The 25,307-nt window shown below is 34.0% G+C and overlaps 1 protein-coding gene across 1 annotated transcript in view; it reads right to left on the bottom strand.

Annotated features, from left to right (window-relative positions):
• Positions 1-1,740: 1,740 nt before the first annotated feature.
• Positions 1,741-25,307, bottom strand: part of LOC128985008 (uncharacterized) — a 40,766-nt gene continuing 17,199 nt past the window's right edge. The window contains exons 3-5 of the mRNA XM_054404410.1: positions 11,569-11,765; positions 10,103-10,435; positions 1,741-2,983 (exon numbers count right to left, since the gene is read on the bottom strand). Of these exons, the coding sequence (XP_054260385.1) occupies positions 2,760-2,983; positions 10,103-10,435; positions 11,569-11,765 (754 nt within the window). The 3' untranslated portion in view covers positions 1,741-2,759. The remainder of the gene's footprint in view (positions 2,984-10,102; positions 10,436-11,568; positions 11,766-25,307) is intronic.

The following is a 25,307-nucleotide window of genomic DNA, read 5'->3' on the forward strand; positions in this document are numbered from 1 at the left end:
TGTATTACTAATAGGTGCAAAAGCTACTTTACAAACTGGACTAAAATTTTACAAAAATATAGTTACCATACCGAGGACCATTATAGGACTATTCACATTTCGATACTGACCGTAGGCTTTGCCCCTTTGGCTTTAAAGGTTGTGAGGTGAAGATTTTAAAAGTAAATATTGATTAGTCTCCATGGCTGCAGATGAGAACACTTAACAATGTTTGTTTACATTTGCTTTGTCATTTAAATGTAAACAAGAAGAACTGCTAAACTGCATATTTCACAATTTCAGACAGCTGATACAAAGAAATTAAATATAATATTTTCCATAACTATGAGGTAGGTTTATTTTAATCTAACCTTTTATCATGGATTATTTATTCTAAAAATATGTCAATGATTATATGAAAAAAGATTCTATAACCGTTGCTGTATCAATTCCGGCTCTGATTTGGATTTTTTTTAAGCGTTTAAAAGTTATGAAAATAATGTTATTAATGTGATTTGATGGAAACAGTATGAAAATTACAATGTATAGATATTTTATATGGATTTGGAGGCTACTTTAAATAAATTCTAACTCCAACTCCTTAACATGTTTTAGATTAACTTAACATAACTTGCACATCACATTGTTTTTTATATGTGTATTTAGGTAAATTAAGTGATTGTGTTTTGCTAAACCTATGCATAAATTAAACTAAAGAATATCACCAATAACTAAATTGTACTGTGTTGATTTTTTTTTAACTGTTGTATGTAATTATAATTATTAATTATCAAATGGTAATACAAAATACTCTTATTTTATCTTAACATAGCTTTCAGTTCACATTTACTTTATTTGATACATTTATTATTTTGCTACACCACTGATTAAATTAAACCAAGGAAAATATCATAAAACTAAGCAGTACAAAGTGTTCTTTTGTTTCTAAAATCAATGAAATATCTGTTACTATGTTTACTTTATGGTAAGTGTGAAAATGTAAAGCCAATGGACGATGGAACTGATTACATAAAAGAACTGGTTTGTATATTAAGTTGTTTGTTGATATTTTTTTAGAGTAGAATCAGAGATGCAATGAAACATATACACTGTATTTGCTGTTAAATTGTTTAGGCATTGATGCTTTGATAATCATATTAGTTTTGTCTGCTGTCTTTAATGCTAAATTATTTGTTTAACATTTTTTATAGTGCCTGTAGATATAGTTTCTTTAATATTTAAAAGACTGTATTGAAAAGGCATAGCAATATTTCTAAAGTTTATAACAGCTGACTTAGTTTGTGCTAATGATTTATTGTGAGTGAAGTAACTGAAGATGGAAGTATTTGTGATTTAATATAGGGTAAAGAAGAGTGACATTTAAAAAAAATGTTCATATAAATTTAATAATTAGTAGTAACTTCAAAATTGAAATTTAAAATGTCAATAATAAATAAAAAGATATGTTACTAAGGGAGATGAAATGGTGGTATCCACTGCTTACCAGATTAAAGTCATAACTTAAACATTTCTATTAGCTGGCCATAAAAGTTGAATTTTGTTTCTAAAAGCGTTGGGGGATGTGTAACTATTATAGCAACAGATGTAAAGATTAAAATGTTTCTATTTTGTGTCCTCTTCCCGTTGCAAAGCACGGGTACAACAGCTAGTATATACTATAATGTCTTTCTGTTTGTAAAAGTCTGATCCACTCTTTTAAACTAAAAAAAATTGAAGGTTTGTAAAATGAAGACAAATATGTTTGAAGAATTCTTTTTATTAAAAAAAGACAGATCACACTGTAAAGAAAATAACAGAAAAACAAAAAAGGTAAAGAGTAAAATCACTCAGTCACCAAGCACATTATTGCATTAGAGGCTTGGCGCATCCACTGATAACCACAAGACACAACATACATACTGTTTAGGCCTACACTCTAGTGTGCAAAAATAAAAATATTTATAGCTTCTGTTTACACAATATATACATATCAATATTTATTAAACACTGGGGACAACATTTACTTTTAGTGAAATTAGATTTTTATATGAAGAAAACAATCCAATTTTTTCAATCTCCTTATAAGTAGTTTTAACATTAAACCACAATTTTTTATTATGAGTATAAAATACATAATATCAGTCAACATGCTTGTTTATACATAATATTCTGTAAATACCTCAACTAACTCATTATAAATAATTTAATTGAAAACCGTACTAAACCGATGTAACAACAGTCCAAATATATAAACGCAAAACAATGTTATTAACAAATTGAAGTCATTTTTAAAAACTGCTACTTTTAAAACTATTTGAAAACGATAATACATAACACAAATATGCTTTGTAATATTATGATATCGTGGTGCAACATGCCAAAAATACATCCAGCACTTAAAAGAATGGATAAAAAGAAAGACATAAAATACAAATTCTGTCTCAAAGAACAGTCTAACTGGCAATATTCAACACCTTAAATTATTGCATTTCTAACCGGAAAACAAAAACTTTGACTTAGTCTCATTAGAAACCATACATATTGAAACCTCAAAATCCAATTTAAACTGGGATTCAATCGTAGCCTAAAAATAAATAAGTTTTGATATCACATTAAATAAATAAAAATAATTTATTAAGTAGTAAATTAAATTAGTGGCAAAGTAAAATACCAGAAAGAGAAAGTGAATAAAATATGGAACGAGTGTTTGTAAAATAGTGTGTAGAACATTGTTGACACCAGTCTAAGATTATTGCATAAATAAAATAAATATAAAATGACTACATGGAGGTTGGAGACCAGAAGTTCATTTCACGCAGCTGAGAAGGTTTTGGCTTGACCTGTTTGGGTTTGATGATCTTAGGCTGGGGAGCCGGGACTGGGCTATCACTCTCCTCTGCTATCTTGAGGTCAGACAATGAACCACGCAAACTCTTGGACTCCTTGACATACGACAGCAACCACCCACGGCACTGATGTGCATCCGACACATTGTCTGATGAACCTGCAACAGCATCATACACAACTATTAGCTATGAGACAATATATGTAGACTTTTTAAATATCTGCCAACAAAAGCTCCATCACTCAAGTGTTGCTAGTGCTCCCAGGCATGTCAAGGAAACATTTAGATTTTATGTTGGCAATTGTTTTTTTTTTTATAACAAGAGCATATAAATAAGTTTTTTTGTTCTAGAAATAACATGTAATTTTGGTGATTGAAAGATAAACGGACACCGAAATACTCTTAGTTGATAATTTGAGAGAAAGATATCCAAACACTGATTCTCCAGTTTGTTCCTGATTCTCAATAAAGCCCCTAGAAATGAAAGTTTATAATGAAACCATAGTTTATAATATATGACAATTTAAAAAAAAATGAAATTTTCCCTCCAACTGCTGGTTATATTTGCCCTTGGTGCTAAGCATTTTTTAGGCAATTTGCGGCAATCAAAAAAAAATTAATAATAAAGTTTAAAAATTAAACAAACCATAACATATTATACATTTTCTTGTTCAGTATAAAATTATCTACAAAAACATACCATATTATTGCATGGTTATGTTTCTATAAAAATATTTTTAAAGATGTAAACAAACAAAATATATAAATTTGTTTTCATTTTGTAGCTTTGCACATCATAAAAATAAAATTATTTTGCTCTGAACTAAAAATGAAAATAGCCATTTTGTAGCGAATTTAATAAGGAACAAGAAAATATATCCTTTTATGCACATAAAATAAAAAATAAAATATTATCTCATTTATATACAGAAACCCTCACCCAAGGATCAAGAGTAGGCATAGGCCTAGGCCTAGGATGCGTATGTTTTCATTACCAACACAAAACAAATCATCGTCAGGATCACTAAGATCCTTACTAAAACACATACGGATGTCACTACTATCCATTATTTACGTAAAAAAACTAAATAATTACATTATAAACCGCTTTGGATGACATAAACAAACAGACTCGGTACCTACGCAGGTTAGCACTGTTTGTAGACAGCAGATAGCTGGCGCGACGTAGTCAATTTTGCAAGTCGTTTTACAAAGCATTTTGTTGATTTTTAAAGCATTAGAGACAGGTATCGGGAGAAAGCCTGAAATCTGACGTTTACGGAGATACCAAACTCAATCCAGTTTCTTGTACACTGGAACGGAGTGAAGCAGATTAAACGACACCTTACGTATCGACTCGCTCGAGTCGACTAGCAGCCGGCCGGGGTGTGGCAATCGACTCACTCGAGTCGATCAGCAGCTGGAGGGTTAAATAATAAATAATGAATTTTTTTTAATAATTTGAGAGCCATTTAAATTTTAAGTACCAGTAAACTAAACTTATCTGGAAAATATGTTTACAAACTGTCTAATACAAAACCTATAGAATTGTCTATAAATTAATAAATATTAAATCTAGCTACACCACAATACATCTAGCTTAGAGCATGGATGTAATCTCATAAAACAATCTAACCTTTTAAACCAATACTTAAATTTTTTAAAAGTAAAATGCACATTAAGGTGGCTCCAGACATGCTCCATTCGCCAAGCACGAAATATTTGATATTCGGCAATCTAGATGTCTTGCTATTCACCGATAAACGAGTAGACGTCTACACATTTGTTGTTTTCAGAGTAACTGTTTGTTTTTCAAGCATTGAAATAGCAAATATTCGTTCACTTTTGATGTGTGCAAAAATACCGACAATGAACGAGAATAAACGGTATCAGCATTCTGACACATACTTTCTCCCATAAGTTTGTCAACAACCTTTATCACGTGTAAGTGGTGAGGGTAAATATACGCAAATGGGATTTGTACAAATTTTGTTCAGAATTTAAAAGACTATAAGATGCAAAATTTTATCAAAATCGTTCGGGCCATTTTTGGGAAAATTTGATTTTTCTGTTATTTTATGGGGGTTTTATGGGAAAATGACATAATTTACATTAACTTTTGAACCGTAATTTTTACAGAAATGGGATTTGTACCATTTTGTTCAGAATATAAAGGACTAGCCTATAACATACTAAATTTTTATCAAAATCGTTCGGGCCATTTTTGGGAAAATCGTATTTTTCCATTATTTTATGGGGGTTTATGGGAAAATCCCCATTAAAAATAATAAATTATAAAAAATTAAAAAAAATATCAAAACTGTAAGGACTATAACATACTATGTTAAATCAAAGCCGGTTTTTTTTTTCTAAAATCCTATTTTTTGTTATTTTATGGGGTTTTTAATGGGAAAATAACATATTTGACCATAACTTTTGAACCGTAATTTTTACAGATATGGGATTTGTATCATTTTATTCAGAATTTAAAGGGCTACAACATACTAAATTTTTATCAAAATCGTTCGGGCCATTTTTGAGAAAATCAGATTTTTCAGGTTTTTTATGGGCTTTTATGGGAAAATCCACATTAAAAATCAAAATTTCAAAAAAATGAAAAAAACGCCTGGAGATACCATGGATTAGAACCTACATACCAAATTTCATCGAAATCGGACCACAGGTGTGGTCTCTAGCTCTGTACACATCCAGACACACAGACACACACACACACACCCACACACACACACAGACATCACTTCGAAAACCACTTTTTTGGGTCCAGGGGGACCCAAAACGAATATATCCACTCAAAACTCAAACTCGAAAATTTTGACGAAAACAATACTTTCTCCATATACTATGGTATAGGGGGAGAAAGTAAAAAAAGAGCACGAATGTTTGCTGCTTGCCAAATAGACAAACACCTATCCACACTACTCGTGATTTGGCGAGTCGCTGCTCATTGCTTGGCGAATGGCGCATTTCTGGAGCCGCCTTTAGGTTACAAAGATTCTCTAATCTGTATGGTTGATATAAAACAATGTTCCTATCAAAGGTCAAATTAATGTTTATATTTTGACCCTAAACATTAACTTATGTAAATAGGCCCTTTTTACTAAAAACAAGTTATAAACTTAGATTTTCAGAATTTAAAATAAGGTTATGATCATGTAAGAAGTCTCCAATGTAATTAAGTTCATTAGAAGAAACAAATTTTATCTCCTCCAATGAGTCAGCTGACAAAATTAAATTTTAGTCATCAGTGTAGAGACATAGTTTTGAATTTTTTTTATGAATTATCATATTTTCCATGCCCCTCAAGTAACACAAACAGAGCAAAGGCCCAAGAATAGAACCTTGAGGCACCCCAAATTTGACTGGTCTATAAGCTGAGTTTGATTTTATTACTTTATTTTTATCCGTTAGATGAGATATTTCTACATACACGCTACTTGCTATTTTGCTAGTATGCAACATGTAAAATTGCATTTTGAAAAAAAATTGTGATAAATTAAAAATTAACTTATTAGGTGGCTTTACGTCAAATTCATTATATAGAAAGCTCTGCTAAAAAAAACTTTTTGAAAATCTCAGGCTCATAACAATTACTCAGTAGTAGACTATTAGGCCTAAATTTAATTAACCTTCGAGAGGTCATGCAGCTGTCTAAATGACTGGGTTTGTACTTTTTTGTGAAAAAATTGTATTTATTGGTTGTTGGTATTGTCAGCCTTTATTGTGCACAACACACCACATTCCAGGAACACTGTGACAAACTTTTTGCCATCCTTCACCTCCTCATTTTAGTCTAGCAACAGCATATTGTCATGTTCTGGTCGATTCCACCCTGTGCGTCTTCTCGTGGTTTGTAAATTAATGGTTATTAGTTATTATTATTTTCATTGTTGATTGGCTACCGTTTTAATCCATTAGTATTAACATTTAATTATATGCTGGGCCATAGAGAAGTATTTATGTACCTCTCAGTGGCTAGACTTGGAATCTAATAAGTAAAATAGGCCTATAGGATTGATAGTCCATCATCGAGTGTTGAGTGAGATGAGGATGTAGAACGTTTAGTGAGGATATTTGAAGCTCGCCCGTGTATGGGGTCTGCGAGCCTTTGTACCAGCGAGCATGTTGGGCTCGGCGCTCGGCTCATCGGACCCGGCGAGCCTGAGCCCCAGCACAAACATGCTCGCCTGTCTGTGGGGACGACCAACATGTGCGTGAGCGTATTCTTATACCAATTCCTATACTACATTTTTCGTGGCTTGTGTTTTTTCTCATCTTCTAAACAAACAAACTTACCACAAATAGCCAAAACAGCATTAGCATTTATTTTAAACACAACTCGACTGTCACAGCGCATGAGTACTGTGATGCATTTTCACGAGCATGTTCAATCGTCTGTCGGAATCACTGAGCATGTTCGCGAGCATGCTCGACCGTCTGTTGGAAACGCCGAGCATGGTCGGGAGCGTGTTTGCCAACAGGCTCGTGAATATGCTCGCCTGTGTATGGGGGGCTTAACCGACCTTGCTATGAGAGTAGTTTGGTTTAACTGCGGCTTTCTAGGAATCTCGGCATTCCCACCCCACGCTCGGCAATGGGAACCACAGGATGCTTATCTCCACAGGATGTGACTAAAAATAAGTTATTTTGTATCCATCCCAAAAATTTATGTATCTGAAAACAGCTGTTATTTTTGTAATAAATCGAGAATTGTCTTATAAGTAGAGTAAACAAACAACACAACTTGTAGGGAGGACAGGGGAGGGGGTTAACTACTCCATGGTGAAGATAGTTTTTGTGACTCCTGTCTTGTAACAAAATGTTTGCTCGTATCTTTAATTTCGACAAAATATTATGTACTGTGTAACGATAGATTTGGAAGCATCAATTAAAATTACAGTACTAAAGTTAATAAAATAAGATTTTTTATTGACTCTTGCCTACAACTGTAATTTATTCCACTAAAGTATTTGACTTAACCGTGTTTTGTGTTTTAAATTGTAACTTTTCTATCAATACAAAAAAAGGAGATAAGTGTAGTTTATTTCATAAATAATGCAAGTATGACTTCAAAATAATGATTATATAATTCCAAATGGGCAGCAGATCATATTGTTATGTTTTTAGGGGTTACCCGTTTTAACAGACCTTTTGTGTTATCCGTCCTAGGTCCGGTCCCGTTAGGTCGGTTAGGTCTACTGTATTATCTAAAGCATATCCAGAAGGTTATAAAATTAAATCAAGGTTGTAAATTAGACCATTTTTACAATTTTGAGGACATAAAATATAATGCTTACTGAAATATGGGTTTTTAATTGTACTCGGTCAAAAAGACTGTGTGCGACTCCTCACGTTTTCAATTCAATGCGACCTCTGCCAGGTTCACTGAATACTAGTTCCAAGAATTTGTTTATAAATGTACAGTTAACAAATTGTTTGTCCCTTTCACAACCTCCTCAATCTTAACACGTTCGCTGCTAACCGCTATATGCCGGAACGGTGCCAGGAGCTGAACTAACGCTCGGCCGCTGTGTGACATTGCCGCCGATACACTGAATTACAGTATGTTCTGCAATAAAACTGGCTTTGGACATAGTACTAAGTGATTCTGATAGATAGCAGCACTACCCATGTTGCAGTCAGTAAATTTGTGTCGCTATCTAGCAGGAAAGAGGTGGGACAAAGCCCTGTTCCAAACGAACCTGGTGGTGATTTTGGGAAACTATATTTTTTATTGTAAGAAATATAGGACTCTTGTGACGAGCTGGTTTATCCATGGATACGTTATACAACAATGAACAGTGACGTTCCGGAATGTCCGTAGCAACGAACGTGTTAATCTATTATGATGAGTTAATATGACTGTGATCTAGTGATTACAGGTACCCATCCTATTACAATAGCAAGTTTAAAATATCAAAAAATATTGGCTACTTACTTTCTTCAATATTATATCCTGAGCAGCATGAAAATAATAATTTAGTATTTATTTGGTCAGAAATCGAATAATTTTGGAAAATCTTACCATTTTGGTTGTAATTCATCACTTGATTAAGGGTAAGTGATATGTATAACAAAGTATGTACAGCAAACAGTCGGGACACATTTTTAAATTACTATTATTTACCATGAGTAGGCTATCTGTATACTCTCTAATAATGTATTAGGAATTTTACATTACCTAATAGATGATTTAATAATAAATATGATTCTACTATAAAGATACTAATCAAGTTGAATCCGACTCATTTGGACACCATCAAATAGGAAATTACTCCGACCCATCAGAAGTTAGTACTTAAAAGCCAAACTGTGGAAACAAGATTATGTAGGCTATTGTGTTTCAAAACCATTTATCATTTATAATGAATTTGTACTGTGACTGTGTAAGTCATGCCCAAGTAGCTGTCAAGTCCAAGCCAAAATAATCTGAACCAGAGAGAGTCTAGTTAGAAAAAAATCGTTCATTAAGAGTATTGTTCTTTCTGGCAGAAGTTATAATACTACTTCTCTTAAATACTGTTCACTATGGAAATTACATAATTAACACTTTGAGTGTGCCGTTGAGCAGTAATTCTAGTCCTCCTCCCATAACAACAAGCTTGCTTTAGTGTGAGCTCAGCCTCACATGGGAAACCTTGTGTCCGAAAGCCGCTTATTGTACCAGTTTTATCTTCAATCCAGTAAAATTTGTTTTCATATACGACTATTTTCTTGGTGGAAGGGACTGTTCCAAATTTAGTTTTGGCTTGGATTTAGTGAAATGGAAGAGAATAATGATAATAATAACTGTAGTGAAGCATTGTGGAAAGAACCTAACCTCAAAATTGTACTCGACGCCTTTTTGCAATATTTTTTGATGGTGTATCCGGGTTTGTCGTCCCTCCATTTGGCATACTGAGTGCCTGCTGCCTAGTGCTGTTATCTGTGGGGTTCTTGTAAAACTACGTCCAAAATGACTAAAATGCAGTACATGCTAACATATGTCTCTCCTATTGGATGAAAATAAATTTAAACATTTTCACACACTCATTCACATAGCGCATTGGCTGCTCCCCCCTTCGCACAACTGCAGCAAACTCGTTGAATAGTTGCTTACGCCACTAGTTGTAACCATAGTGTCAGCTATAATTTATACATTATTATGGGTGTAAGCAACTAATTGATGGATTTTTTTTATATATAGACATTTTATAAAAATGACTTCAAAGTCAGGAGTGCCTAAATTCAGGGATAAAAAAATTAAATTCAGATACATACCCAACAAAACATTGGTGAAGTACGGATTCTTCCTCAGTGTCTTGGGGGATGTCTGTGGACTGGAGGGAAGAGACTTGCTGCCTCGGCGTCTGGCCAGCATGTGAGAGGCGGGGGGAGTGGCCGGCTCATCATCAGGTTCCAGGCTAGAGGAGGAGTTTTGGCGAGGGTAGCGGGGCAGTAGTTTGCCCCCCGCTATGATCTGATGAGCCACAGCCACTACAGAGTGGCCACACGCTGCTGCTGCACTATGGAACCCGTCGTCTGTCCCTGTAGACTTGGGCTTTCCCAGAGGCGGCTCCAATGGGCCCCGTTTCAACCCCAACTCCCGTGGGGCTGTAGGGCAAACACAACCTTACTTTCTGATGTACTAGCAAATGTGTTTAGAAAAAATCCAAGAGTGTTTTCATCTATGAGAGTAAAACTGTGGGCAGAGATTGATTAAACTACTGGCATGTGATGAATGGAAGTAATTCAAAATATAGGCACATTTAAATAGCATGATGAACTCACTTTTTAACTAAAGATATATAAGACATATAAATAATAGATTTACAGTAAGGTTTGGCTGGAGTACTGTTCACTTTCAATGTAAAAATAGGTATTTTATTTTGTACAGTTACGATAATTAATAACCAACAGATACTTTTGAAAATGTTGAGATCATTTAAAGTCATTCAACATACTCCTAGCACATAAGTATATTATATTAATATAGAAAGCTTAAAATACAAATGTCACAATAAGAATCTTTGTTTAAACTACAACAGATAATGGGAAAATGTAACACGTAACAACGGATTATCTTCACAAAATAAATTAAGAAATAGAAATATTAAATGATAGGATGATAGCCAATTTAATTAACTAACTAACAAACTAATTTAAAGTCACTTACCACGAAGAATAAAGAAGACAAAACATCTACACCCATCCATAATGGATGTTTAAAATTTGAAGTTATAAATTAATCAACCGTGGTATAGTAAAAGGCTCAGAGAAAGCGTTAATTGTTAGGGATTGCACAAAGTATGAAACTTCCATACTGCACTGTGTGTCTGGGGAAGACTGACTGCTGAGTAGTGACTGGTTAGTGGCTGGATGGTGGAAGGAAGGAGGAAGAGAGAGCGAGGAAACCTTGTGCTCAAGGCTAATGACTCATTCACTACACCACACTACTCTACGTTCTACATGCACTTGGTACAAACACATTGATGCTATTCATTATTTACATAGTCTTATTACATATCCTCAGGAAATTGTTCACTCAATGGTGATTACTTTAATTATACTAATCAACATTTTACTAAACAAACAAAAAATATTTTAAATTATACACATTTCTAAAAAAAATATGATTTATGTTGGATTAAAATATTTAAATGACATAAAGTACAAAATAATGAATTACATGTTAGTTAACATACTGTGTTATTTTAAGGGGTATGATATAAGAGGTTTTAACTCACTTGACTTAGCAGCGGGTATGAACTCCTGGCAAGGCAATGTGTGGTTTTCCAGTACTTCACTGAGGTTCCTGTATATTGGTCCGTGATGGTTGTCATTTTCAATTTGCTTTGGTCCTGAATCCGTTTTGGGGTATCTGATAAAAAAGAAACTGTCGTCTTCTGTGGGTGGCGAGAAAGTGTTTTGGTCCAAGTCGTAACTGAAATGGAAAATTTCAAAAGTAGAGTCAGAATCCGTGATGCACATGTTGACAATGTCACTACTACAAATGTCACTTGTAAACTGCTTGTCGATTGGCAAGACTTGTTAATATATCACCCCATTATGATGTCATCTCTCATCTTATCTTTGGCCTGTTGACCCAAACAACAATCAACAGCACTGTTGAGTGTCTCACATGAGCAAAGACGTTTTACTCTTGACGCTTCATTACAATAATAGGCCTTGAAGATAACTCTGTTTACAGACGTAATCTTATAGGTGTCTAAACAACTTTGTACACCAAATACCAATATACGTACTAGTTAGAATTATTTAAAATAAGTATATCTTGTACAGGCTTTATATGGTAGTGGGTGGAGTAAAACATGAATTTGCCTTTATAGGATTGCGATATAAAATAAACACATTCATTAAACTTCGTAGTACTGTGGGTGTCCTGATACTTAATTATATGTAAAGGATATTTTATTTTATCAGTACTAAATAACACATAACCTAGGCTTAATCTGTGTTGGTTTGAATGGCACGATAAGCTTTGGTAATATAAAGGGCCAGTTAGCGAAGTTATACAGTTTGACTAGTAATAACAAATAAATTAAATAAAATGCTAGTTTACTTCTGAGACAAATCTAGTTTTTGTTGGTTTTAAATTAGGCTCAGCTGTCATTCATTGATCACTGATCACAATAAATTATTCAGACTAAAATCAGCTGATCTGAGTCAGCATCAAAGGTATTAAAAAGTCACTACAGACATTCCTCACAATAAATCAATTTTAGGTTAAGAATTTATAAATAGAAATACTTTTTTAAAATGTCACATTTTTAAACGCACTAAAAAGTAGAAAATAGCTAATTTACAATTAACTTCACCTATTGAACTATTATGATCTATTGCATGCGCCCCACGTTTTTTTGTTTCAAATATTACAATTATTTATTCTCTCAACATATTTATAAATTACTAGAGTCCCTGTTGCTCGAATTCAAGCAATTGCCAAGTATTACAGGCGTTATTTTAAAACGAATAACAGTCATAATTTCTGATGACTTTAAAAGATTCGACTCAAAGATTATGGAAATACTGAAGATGCACATAACAGATTGATATAATCAACATTTCTTGTAAATATCTTATCATTTTTCAAAAGCTGATCTGGTTTTTATTGTTTTTTACAAATAGCCTTACTCATAGCCGCATTAGGTTGTCCATAATAACGATTATAAATTCTAAAAAAAAAACAACATTATTTCTATTTCTTCTCCTTGGGGGTGTTCTATGACTTTCCTATGTTTCCATAGTTTGCAAATCGGCTCTTTCAATGATTACTATAAGAAATTCAGCACAGTATGGATTCAGTTTTCTTTTTAGAGCATCAATTTATCCAGGCTCTCTCGCTTTTTTCCATTGTAATACTTACGCCAACTCAAATTCAAATAGTAAAATTTCATTTCAACCAAGTCAGTAAACGTTTGTAGCAAACTGTTAAATTAGCAAACTTATTGATTGTTTACAATTAACATATCTTCTTCTCACTTTTAATTTCTGACAACAGCTGGAGTTTCATAACAATGTTTCTTTCCCATGTTAATCTTATGGAGAAATACGAAACTTTAAAGGGCCCCAGGGCCTGACTCCCTAATTATTTCTGTAAAAAGAAAGTTTCCTGCACAACTTCACGTTACACTCTTTCCAATGACACCAAAAACATGTCAATTGGTTCAGTAGTTTTGGAGGAGTAATTGTCACAAAAAACCTGCTTGCGTATTAAATAAGTAAAATAGATTTTCTACTTTTTAGTCTTTAATGTGTAAATATGTTAAATCTATTTTATATGGCCTGTTAATACAAAACCAAACTCGAAACCTGTACCTCTTAACCTCTGCTCTTCGAACTGTCAAATTTAAGTATTTACAGCTGACTTAAATTAATTGATATATCTATAATATTAAAACGAAACAGGGTTTTTTTATTTCACGATTCTGAATCAACCACTTGACGGATTTTCATGATTTTTGTGTTGAAAGAAAGATAATTTTGAGAACTAGGGAATTTCGAAGCCATAATTTTAGTTTAGGGTTTCAGTTTTTTAGAAATTAAGTTTTAATTTTTTTAAAGTCTAGCAGACGACGCTAGCAATTTAAAGTATTTTCAATGCTGGTTTAACTAACAGTAACAGCTGGTTTATAACTGTCATTGAAATGTTTATGTTACGAGTTGTTTGTTTACAAAAATATTGTTCGTTAGTGTTTGCCTACATACTATTTCAATTTAAAATGTAGGTAGTTTTACCCTACTGTGAAGGATCTGCGTTATCAGGAAATGTGTTATTTTGAACTAAACATCTCAAACACTTGCGTTTAATCAAGTTTTGTCATAAATGCAATCTGTGTAAGTATTTAGTTTATGCATTGCAAATTTCAACTCATATTTGGGAAATATTTTTTGAGCAGTTTATCGCTTAATTGTTTAAGATATAAGTGGTTTACGTGTTGATACTTCTTTTTCTGAATGTCTGAATGTGAGTATGTCGGCATACTAAAATTTTAGTTAATAATGAAAGCGTCAATCGGTGTAGTAGGTCTCTATAAAACTGTCAAATAAACTGCAGGGTGCAGCAGAAACCAAAGTCGACTCATACCATACCAACTATCCCCGTAGTACTGATGATTCAGAAACTTGGGCACTGACCAAAGAACCGAAAAACTATAATGCTGGGTTAGATAATAAAGTGCAGAGAAAATATACAGACCAGAAAGATAACGGCCCGGTGGTCGAAATAAAAAAGAACAGAGAGCTAAGAGAAATGTGTCAACACCCAAATACAGGGATGCTTTCCAGAAGTAGGTAAAGCTTGGGTGGACAGGCTGTGCATAAACTTTTAAAAAGTATATTCCAAGGAGTACCACACAATAGACGGGAAATATCAAGTTATGAAATGCATCCTCAGACTGGGATCTAAATTTTAAAGATGCAGGTGATAGAAGAGAATCCTCATAAAAGTTTCAGTGGTCACGGAGGTAAGATAAGGTACGGTAAGTACATAAGCAGTACAGTATGCAATTGGAGGTGGCATGTAGCTACTCTACTCAAAACCAGTGTGAATCGGTCGCCAATCTCACTTCAAGATTTTTCAAATCGACACAAATGCTGTTTTATGGTAAAATTATCGGATTTAAAATGCATATCGCCATATTTTAGGTCTATATTCGAACAGAATAAATATTTGGTCACGTTACATTTGTTTATAAGGTGATCTTCTTATTACAACTGCCATAATTTGTGTCTATGCGTGTAAACTAGATGTTCTGAATTATTCCGTTTTAGTTGACAGCTCGATTCCCGTACGTAGGACGGGCCACCAGCTCGTTTACATTCTTTCAAAATGTAAACATGGAAAATTTGGAAGCCCATGGGGCGTAGGGCGTAGCCCAGGGGAAATATGAAAATTAAATGATATAATATTGCATTGTCCTCCATTTGTGAGCTATGTTTCAAGTTTCAAGTCTCTAGCTCATCAGGAAGTTAGTAAAAAATTGATTGCAAAATTTGTACCGGACAAGAAAGAGAAATCTCTCTACCACTAGACCATCTTGCTCCCAGTAATATACTCATTTAAGTAATAAACCCAAATCATTACCTATATCTTTTTTATGTAGCTTGTACAGTGACTTCAGACCTTAAATACATGAAATTAACACAACAATATTAATTACATCTATTTTTTTTTACATTTTGTGTTTACAAATGTCTTTGGCAGGAAATGGTTTAGACTTTTTATTTCCCCAAACAACAACACAAACATACATTTACGCTGAAGAGATAACATTCAATAAGTATGTTAAATTTTTTTTTAAACTAGACCATTTCTTTTTTTGCTAAAAGTTTTTGCTAAAAAGTTGTACGCAACTATTTTTATTTTTTTTATTTTTAAGTAAGACAATTTGAGAAGTGTTATCTGGGAGGCTAGTTAAGTGATTGCATCAGTTGGCCTGTTGACATAATATCAGAGCAAGGCCATTCTACCAGGCACACTATCTCCTGAGGCATGATGCAGTAGCCAACATTCAAGTGTTGTGTTTACCAACAGTTTAACATATTGGAGTAGGTTGTAATAAAATTTGTATTTTAATTTGGGGGAAAAATTAAATATGGGAAAATAGGTTTTGTTAAATATTTCTGAATTCCACCATACTGTACTTAAATATGTATGTTACGGTGACAAAATGAAACAGCTATTAAGAGTAGTTGACAGTGTAGAAAACCTCAAAAAACTTTAAAACTATACAATATTGAAACCAGCATTAAAAATAACAGAATAGCTCATAATTATAATTTTTAATTAAGTTATTAGTACTTAAAAAAAGATTCTGAGTTTTTGTTCTATATTCTTTTATGTTGACCCTAATATCATCTGATCAGTCGACTTAAATGCCCTTTTATGTCTTTCCTTTTTGTAACTAAACAATTTAACTAATAATAAAATTAATAGATGGCACTTTTGTTTACTTTTAAAAGTTTCAAGGCATTCATTGATATTTGCAAATGAACAGAAGTGTGGACACCAAAGGAGGACAATAGACCCGTAAGAATGGTATGAGAAGATTGGTTAACTGTATGTATGAACACTGAACGCTACTTGGACAGCCTTGAAAACTGGTTGTACACTGCAGACTGTGCTCACGTGATTTCTCTTGGTTCAATTAAAGTTGAGCAACTCCTTCAGATTGTACTACATCTTGCATATTATGAAGGGTCAATAAGCAAAACTAAAAAACTTTTTTAACCTTTTTAAATTAATATATAAGCTTATACCACGTGTCCCACTAAGAGGTTGCTATTTTTTAATTGATATACCAGTCTCAAACTTGTTACAAACTTGTAAATCTCCTGTATTACCTATACATTTGTAGTCAGGTTATTCCAAACCGACGCAAGTATAAAAATTCTGTGATAGGTTTTTGGTAAAGAAAAATAAAAATAAAGGGTAACATTTTTTTTCCAAAACACCTTGATAAGGTCCAACTGGTTCACTACATAGGAAAGGACATAAAAAGAAAAAGGACAAGGAACAGAATCAATGTAAAACAAATTCTGTCAACAGGGCTTCACTGCACACAGTAACACAAATATGAAACACCTAGGAACATTTTGTTTTGTCCAAAACACGCACAGGCAGCAGATATTACGGTAGACTGACCGCGCATTGCATCTTGTTCTTATTGAGTTGACAGCTACGACTAAATGATAATACCCCCGCCGCAGCAAACCTGCCGACTAAACAAATTTCAATTATATCTATTTAAATAACATTTAGGTTTAACGAGTACCTAGGTTTGCTGCTACAAGGAAACTAATAAAGGGTGATTACTGGGAAACGCATTTTTTTGACTTGCGTAGTATACAAAGAATACTTTAATACCGTACTTAAATACTTTTAATACTTTTCAATGAAATGGCGTCCATACAAAGTAGGTATTTTAAGCCAAGTATGAATGGAGATGATTGGGGCGATCTTGTAGTCTTGTTAGTGACTAGGCCGACTTATTCCTTAGACACAGCTGTTGATTAATAGCCCAAACAACTTATGGCACCTAAGGGACCTCCAGTTTATAGTGGAATCCGAACCACATTTTTGCCTTGGTATACACGAATTGGTCTAATTTTCAGGATAGTACTGCAGATAGTCGTAGAACTCACTAATAATATAGTTCGGCGACGGCCGGAAGCTGTTACGCTGTGGAGGGGGAAGTGTGCAGTTTTAATTGTTACCTTGAGCATCGTACGTTTGTCATGCAACGATATTACGCAAATGGTGAATCACTCACTCAGACTCGGCAAACTTTCGTGCACATTTTAACATTGCACGGCATGGTGCTATCCCTAATTGTAACACGATATTACGTTGGATACATAATGTTAACAAAACTGGATCTTTGCTTTGAGAAGAAACCTTCTGGACCGGCAAGGACAATTAGTACCCCTGAGACAGTTTGAAAGAGTGCGCCTTGCAACAGTTCAGAGTCCTAGCCGCTCAATTCGGAAGCGGGCATCTGCTCTCGGACTTCGCCCATCCATTGTGAGAAAGATTTTGGTCAAAGATCTTAAATTTCATCCTTTCAAGCTGGCAGTATGGCATAATTTGAGTCAAGCAGATAAGAGGCAACGTGTACATTTTTGTAACACAATGAGTGAAATTTTAGTCAAAAATGACAAAGCAATTAACCTTATGAGTGATGAAGCGCATTTCCACTAGGACGGAGCAGTCAACAAACAGAATTTACGATTTTGGTGTGCAGAAAATCCTCAAAACGTAGTTGAAAGACCTCTTCATAGCTTACGTGTGATTGTGTGGTGTGCGGTTAGTGAAAATGGGATCATTGGTCCTTATTTTTATAAAGGCAACGAAGGCAGAGCAGTGACAGTGAATGCACAACGGTACACAGAAATGTTGGAAGAATATTTCTTGCCAGAACTGTGCCGTCAACGGGTAGAGATACGTAATGTATGGTTCCAACAAGATATTTTGTTTTTTTAGGGCCGTTCCCATGGTCCGATCATGCTGGTTAGCGAACTCATTCAAGTTTATCCCACCTTACACCTTTAAACCAAAATTTCATCAAAATCGGAAAAAAATTACTCAAGTTATAGCGTTCACGGGCACATATATATGTAGGCTATATAAATCTGTATATGTATAAAATATAATACATATATATACAAATTTGAACGAATGGTGTTTTTGGCCTCTGGGGACATCAAAATGAAAAAGTAAATCGGTCCTGGGCCTAGGTCTTACCGTGCAACCTACAGTTATAGCTACTTCCCTATAGCGAAATTTGCTAAAAATGGAAAAAAGTTTAATAGACCATTGACACAGTATGGTGACGTTAATTAATAACAGACCTTTTTAACCCGATCAAAACTGAAAGGGTAACTTTTATGTGAAGGCGCAGCAACCTAATGTGAAAGGGCTCTTATTCTAACCCACTTTACAACTAAAAATTGAGATATTTCAGCTATATTTTATTAGATTTTTTTTTAACTTGGTGTCGTTTGATAGGGAATTAAAAATGATAATAAAAGGGTACTTGACATTTTTCATAGAAACAGCCATATTTTAGTAATCTGAGTTTACAAAATTAAAATAGAGTAGACTCCCTCTTATCCGGATACCTTTTAACCGGACTACACTCGGCGGAAATGACATCTCTTTAACCGGACAATTTTTATCAGCACATTGGTTTAACCGGACTAGATTGGCAGAAAGTGGGCAGTACTGAAATGGCGTGGGAAAGATTTGAGACCAGTGATCACGTATCTAAATACAATGCTCTCCTAAATTTAAGTCGAATATCACAGTAAACAGTCCGTTTTAACAAGTTTTTGGGGACGTCGGCTTAACATTGAACAACCGCCTGAAGTCCACAGCTACGGAAAACACAACTCCTGTAGCATGTGGCAAATCACCGGCTGAACTTAACCTCCACAGGAAGTTAAGAATACAAATGGATGCCATTTTTCCTAACGTACAAAAAGCTTCAACTAGAAATGCTCCTTCTGCACGTTCATTCAATGAGGGGGGGGGGGGGAGTTCAGGTTTGTCTCTTCATAAACAACAAGAACGTTTGGGAGTTTGGAGAGGTAAATAAAAAGTTGGGAACTCGACACGATCAAGTTTCCCTTGACAAGTCAGGCCGACTTGTAAAACGACACGTTGATCAATTGCGGTCTACTTTGATACCAAAACCAAAAATTGTTAGTGCGGGACCAATCTACATATTTGATATTCCACGGGCTTCTAAACACAGCACAAAAGAAAATACTAAGGCTGTTACTCATTATAATCAATTAACTAATCCTGAAAGACTATCAACTCCCGTAAGACCATCAACTCCTGAAAAACCATCAACTCCCGTAAGACCATCAACTCCTGAAAGACCATCAACTTCCAAAGCAAACAATTCAGAGGTTCCAGTAGTTCAGGAAACAGAAACAAACAATGCCCAAGTTTCTGTTAATCAAGAGAGATCAAGGCGACAAAGGAAAATGCCGTGCCGATACAAGGACTTGGTTTTTAGCGAATTTCCCATATAGGGAATAAGCTATTACCATAGTACTCATGGTAAGACCAGGACGCGGGACCGATTTTTTTTTTCGTTTTGAGGTCCCTGGCCAAAAACACCATCCGTTCAAATTCATATAGTATATATATATATATATATATTATTTTCTTGCATTTTATTTATTATTTATCATTATTATTTATTATTTATCATCATTATTCATTATTTGGAGTCCGTTAGCACGATAACTCGAGCAAAACTGATCCGATTTTGATGAAATTTGGTACACACGTGTAAACCTACATTTATTCGAACGAGTTCGCGAACCAGCATGATCGGACTATGGAAACAGGGGTTTACGGGGGGTTTTATGGGGTAAAAATTGGTTTTTCCCATTTTTGACCCAAAAAACATAAAATTTAGCAATTTCTTTCCAAACCATTTTGAAGAGCTCAAAAAAAAAATAATTTAGTATATTTAAGCGTTATTATGCCCCTAATGGCTACGGAGAAAATTAAAAAAATATATAAATTTAAAATTCCCATGTTATTCTTATGGAGAAAGAGTAAACTGTTGTAGTTTGCTTGTTTATGAACATATTTTGATCAAATTTGGAAAATGTTTTTATTTCTTACTAACTATTAACATAAAAAAAAACAAAAACATTTTTACCCTCCCTGATGCAGCAAACCTAAGTACTTGTTAAACTAATTCTATTTAAATAAGTAATAAATGTTATATTTTTAAGTAGTCATTTTAGTATAAATCCAATCAGGCAAATGGAAATTCGCTTAGTCTGCAGGTTTGCTGCAGCGGGGGTATTTCATAATTCCATTGCCAGTTCAAAATAGTGGGGGAGATTGTTGTGACTTCTTTAAGACTGTTCAATATTTCATTTAGGCCTATATCTATTTTTACTATCATAATTTTTTATATTGTTTTTGTTATGCAAACATTCATGAAATAGAATTTGTGTTGAGTAAATATGCGTGTTTTTATTAATTATTTTATAATTAATTAGAGTCATTTTAATCTTTAATCTAAATTTAAACCAACCGGTAGTTTATCAATGCCCCACCTCCATGTGCGGCATATCGTTATTTAAGTGTCAAATTTAAACAAACAAATCAATTACCTTTCAAGATCTTGTACACACAAATCTTAGATATTAAGTGTTTGGTTTAAAAATACAAAATATTTGTCTTAACTTGAGTATTGCTTAACTTCATCCATATGCAAATTTATCATAAACACTCAAATAACTGACAGGATAATAACAGACTTGAAAGTAGTATTCGATTTTCATAAACACAGATAACATGAAACCCTGCTATTGAACAGTTTCATCTTACGGTTGTTTGGTCTACATGCATTAGTGACTTCTCATAAAACATAGAAGACAAACATAATTAATTGTCTGGGGAGCCAAGTGGTAATAGTGCTCCACTTCAGATATGAAGGTAGCTAATTCGATTCCAAGCGAGATAATTTTCAGAGTGAGATAAATTGGTCAAATGGGAAATTAATTAATGATGGACCTATCTAACAAAAGAACAATGTTAATTAAGACCAGGATTTGGCCAAAAATACTTACTATGTTAGTAACTTTAAACACAAGATTTGTTACAGACAGCAGGAGAAATAATGGGGATAGTATTCATCTCAATTGTCACTTAGTTAAAATTCTATAACATGTCACAAACATTTAGACAAACACCAAAAAGAATTATCATGTTGAGAAGGAAAACAAGGAAAGTGACAGGTTGAACTGGGGAGGGTATTGCTGCTGCCAAGACTCACCAACATCACAAAACAGTCACCCGATCTTAATATCACCTTAGAAAAGTGAACAATAGTTTACACAGTGGTTAAATTCCGTACTGATCATTGCTCAGAAAGCCATTCTATTTAAATCTTGAGGTTTCAGTGGCTCCAATAGCGTTACAATTAGAAACATAGCAGTGCATTATTGTTAACCACTGTGAGATAACATCAGTCACAAACTGTGATGATGACCATTACAGCAAAGTCGGCTCATTGAATTAGAAAATAACTCTACACAAAAACTAGCTGTGACCCCCTGGCTAGATTTCTACATACAAACTCATATTTTTAATACTAACCAGACTGCAAATAAATATGAATAATAACTACACTATGGCAGTGCAAATTTAAAAAAAAGTTAGAATAATTGAATGAGTCGAGTGTTAGCAAATTTTTCTAAAGAAAACAATCTATTACCGTAGGTGGCATAGAAAGACCTAGACCCGGGATCAATTTACTTTTTCATTTTGATGTTCCCCGATACCAAAAACTTTATTTGTTCAAACATGGTAGGCCTACATATAATCCGTCAACACTAAAACTCAAGTAATTTTGGTCAGATTTTGGTTAAATTTGCCATGAACGTCCTTAGCAGCTAGATAATTAAACCTGATTGAGTTTGTGAACCAGCAAGGGTATTATGAGAGGTTTGTAAGTTTTTTTCAAAATTTTACCCATAGAAATTCTCAATTTGTATTACAGTTATTGTGTAAAACTAAAAAAAAAATTTACCTTGAAGCATTGTTGTACAATTAAAAGTTACGGAGAAAATTCTAGAAAAACAGTTAGCCTACATTGAAAGTTACGTTTTTTATGGGAAAAATTGTTGTAGTTTGCTTTTTTATGGCTATATTTTCATTGGATTCAATTGGATTTTTTTTTATTTTGATCTTATACTGTTAAATTTTTATCAAAGTCCATTTTTTTCCTTCTACGTAGCATCAATCCTAAGTACTAGTTAAATCTAATGTTATTTAAATGTAGAATTCATTATGAGTTTGTGGAAATATTTAGTTAAAATCCAATCAGACAAATTGAAATTTGTTATTAAAGCCCCGTTTACACAAGGCCAGTGGAGCAGGAAGGTTACTTGCCTCTAATGTATTTCAAGTTACCTGGGGCAAGTAACCAGCCCGCAAATTGGCCTCGTGTAAACACGGCTTAAGGCCCGTTGTCCAAGAACGCGTCTGTCGCGTCTGACGCTGAGTAATAGACGCTAGCGATGGACGCTCAGTGACTGCTAAGCATTGATTTCAATGAACCCGTTGTCCAAGGGAGCGTCTCTAGCGTCTGACGCTTGAGACGCTGAGCGTCTGACGCGGGGCACTGCTCCGGGAGCAGACGGGATCGCTGACGGCCAGCGTCTATTGCGTCTATTGCATTGTTGTTTCTGTGTTCTCCCGTATACTCCATAATATACAGTATCTTAATGTAATTGCTATAGTCAAAGAAATATAGAATATGACCTAAAAAGATTGCAAGATAATGTTTTAGGGTTTTATTTTGTAGTGTTGAGTCTGCTGAGTGATATACTAAAGTTTGCCAAAAATTGGTCCATGGGAAACCCCCTAAAATCATTATAAAAAATGGTGGCTTTTCCCAACATTGGAAAAATAATAAAAAATGATTCCACATGCATTTTTTATGCACATTTTCGAGATATTGACTTAAGATCACCACCAGTATCTATTGGGTGGTTAGTACTTCATTACGATAGGTTCGTTTAAACCTTAAAATATTCAGTAATGTAAGGGCTTCCATTTGAGTTATTGATAATTAAAATCAGACGAGTTAGAGACCCACTACGAACAAAAACCCCAATTAAATCAAAATTAAATTAAAGTCATAGTCTAAAATAATTCACCATAGTATTGACTTTTATTTTAGCTATGGGTTACATATTGGGAGTTATTTAGAATAGAAGATATCTGTATTTAAGTAAATAAAATTTCAAAATAATAATAAATTAGTGTTAAATTAAATTATTACAACTTAAACTTTAAAGGATTTAACGGAACTTAAACTGTTTCCATTAAAAGTAAAACAAAATCACTTAACAGACTCTTGTCTGCATTAAAGTGGTTTTTGATAAGTTTTCAAAAATATCCTTCCTCACTTCTCTTTTTGAAAACACTGTGGGTACACAATCGAGGTTCACTAAAGGTAAAGAATTTCCTCGTTTTCTATCTCTACAATGAATAGGATCTTTAACACTTGGCTCTTAACGCTAATAGTGAGAGCAAAATAAATTATAACACAGTCAGCAACCAACTGTTGAACTGAATAGACGCGTTCTTGGACAATGGGCCTCCAAGCGATCGACGCTCAGCGATCATCGCTCGGCGATCATCGCTCTGCGTCAGACGCAACAGACGCGCCTTGGACAACGCAGCTTTAGTGGAAGCATTCATAAATATTCAAATACAGTAAACAACTAAAGCTGCGTTGTCCAAGGCGCGTCTGTTGCGTCTGACGCAGAGCGATGATCGCCGAGCGATGATCGCTGGGCGTCGATTGCTTGGAGGCCCGTTGTCCAAGAACGCGTCTATTCAGTTCAACAGTTGGTTGCTGACTGTGTAAAAATTTATTTTGCTCTCACTATTATTAGCGTTAAGAGCCAAGTGTTGAAGATCTTATTCATCGAAGAGATAGAAAACGAGGAAATTCTGGACCTTTAGTGAACCTCGATTGTGTACCCACAGTGTTTTCAAAAAGAGAAGTGAGGAAGGATATTTTAGAATACCTATCAAAAACCACTTTAATGCAGACAAGAGTGCATTAATTGATTTTGTTTTACTTTTAATGGCAACAGTTTAAGTTCCGTTAAATCCTTTAAAGTTTAAGTTGTAATAATTTAATTTAACACTAATTTATTATTATTTTGAAATTTTTCTTTACTTAAATACAGATATCTCCTATTCTAAATAACTCCCAATACGTAATCCATAGCTAAAATAAAAGTCAATACTTTGGTGAATTATTTTAGACTATAACTTTAATTTAATTTTGATTTAATTTTGTGTTTTTGTTCGTAGCGGGTCTCTAACTCGTCTGATTTCAATTATCAATAACTCAAATGGAAGCCCTTACATTACTGAATATTTTAAGGTTGAAACGAACTGCAAGCGTTAATAAGAACTGGAGATATTTAAAAAAAATGATAAAAGTACGAAACGTCTATAAGAAATGTATAGGGAAGAGTTTTCGTTTGAATTTCTTTAAAACGAAAAATAAATAAAAACGGATTCCCGCATTGAAATTAGCATGAAAATCTAGTTTTGTAAATTATGTGTCACAAAACTATCATTACATAAAAACAATATGTATATCCAATATGGCGGATCCAAGATGGTGGCCATAAACGTGTTTCCTATCGAAATGAAGTACTAACCACCCAATAAATACTGGTGGTGATCTTAAGTCAATATCTCGAAAATGTGCATAAAAGATGCATGTGGAATCATTTTTTATTATTTTTCCAATGTTGGGAAAAGCCACCATTTTTTATAATGATTTTAGGGGGTTTCTCATGGACCGATTTTTGGCAACCTTTAGTATATCAATCAGCAGACTCAACACTACAAAATAAAACCCTAAAACATTATCTTGCAATCTTTTTAGGTCATATT

The sequence above is a fragment of the Macrosteles quadrilineatus genome, unplaced genomic scaffold (genome assembly GCF_028750875.1).
Source record: "Macrosteles quadrilineatus isolate MER2022 unplaced genomic scaffold, UCM_ALF_1.0 Scaffold_1__1_contigs__length_201487025, whole genome shotgun sequence".
Taxonomy (NCBI): domain Eukaryota; kingdom Metazoa; phylum Arthropoda; class Insecta; order Hemiptera; family Cicadellidae; genus Macrosteles; species Macrosteles quadrilineatus.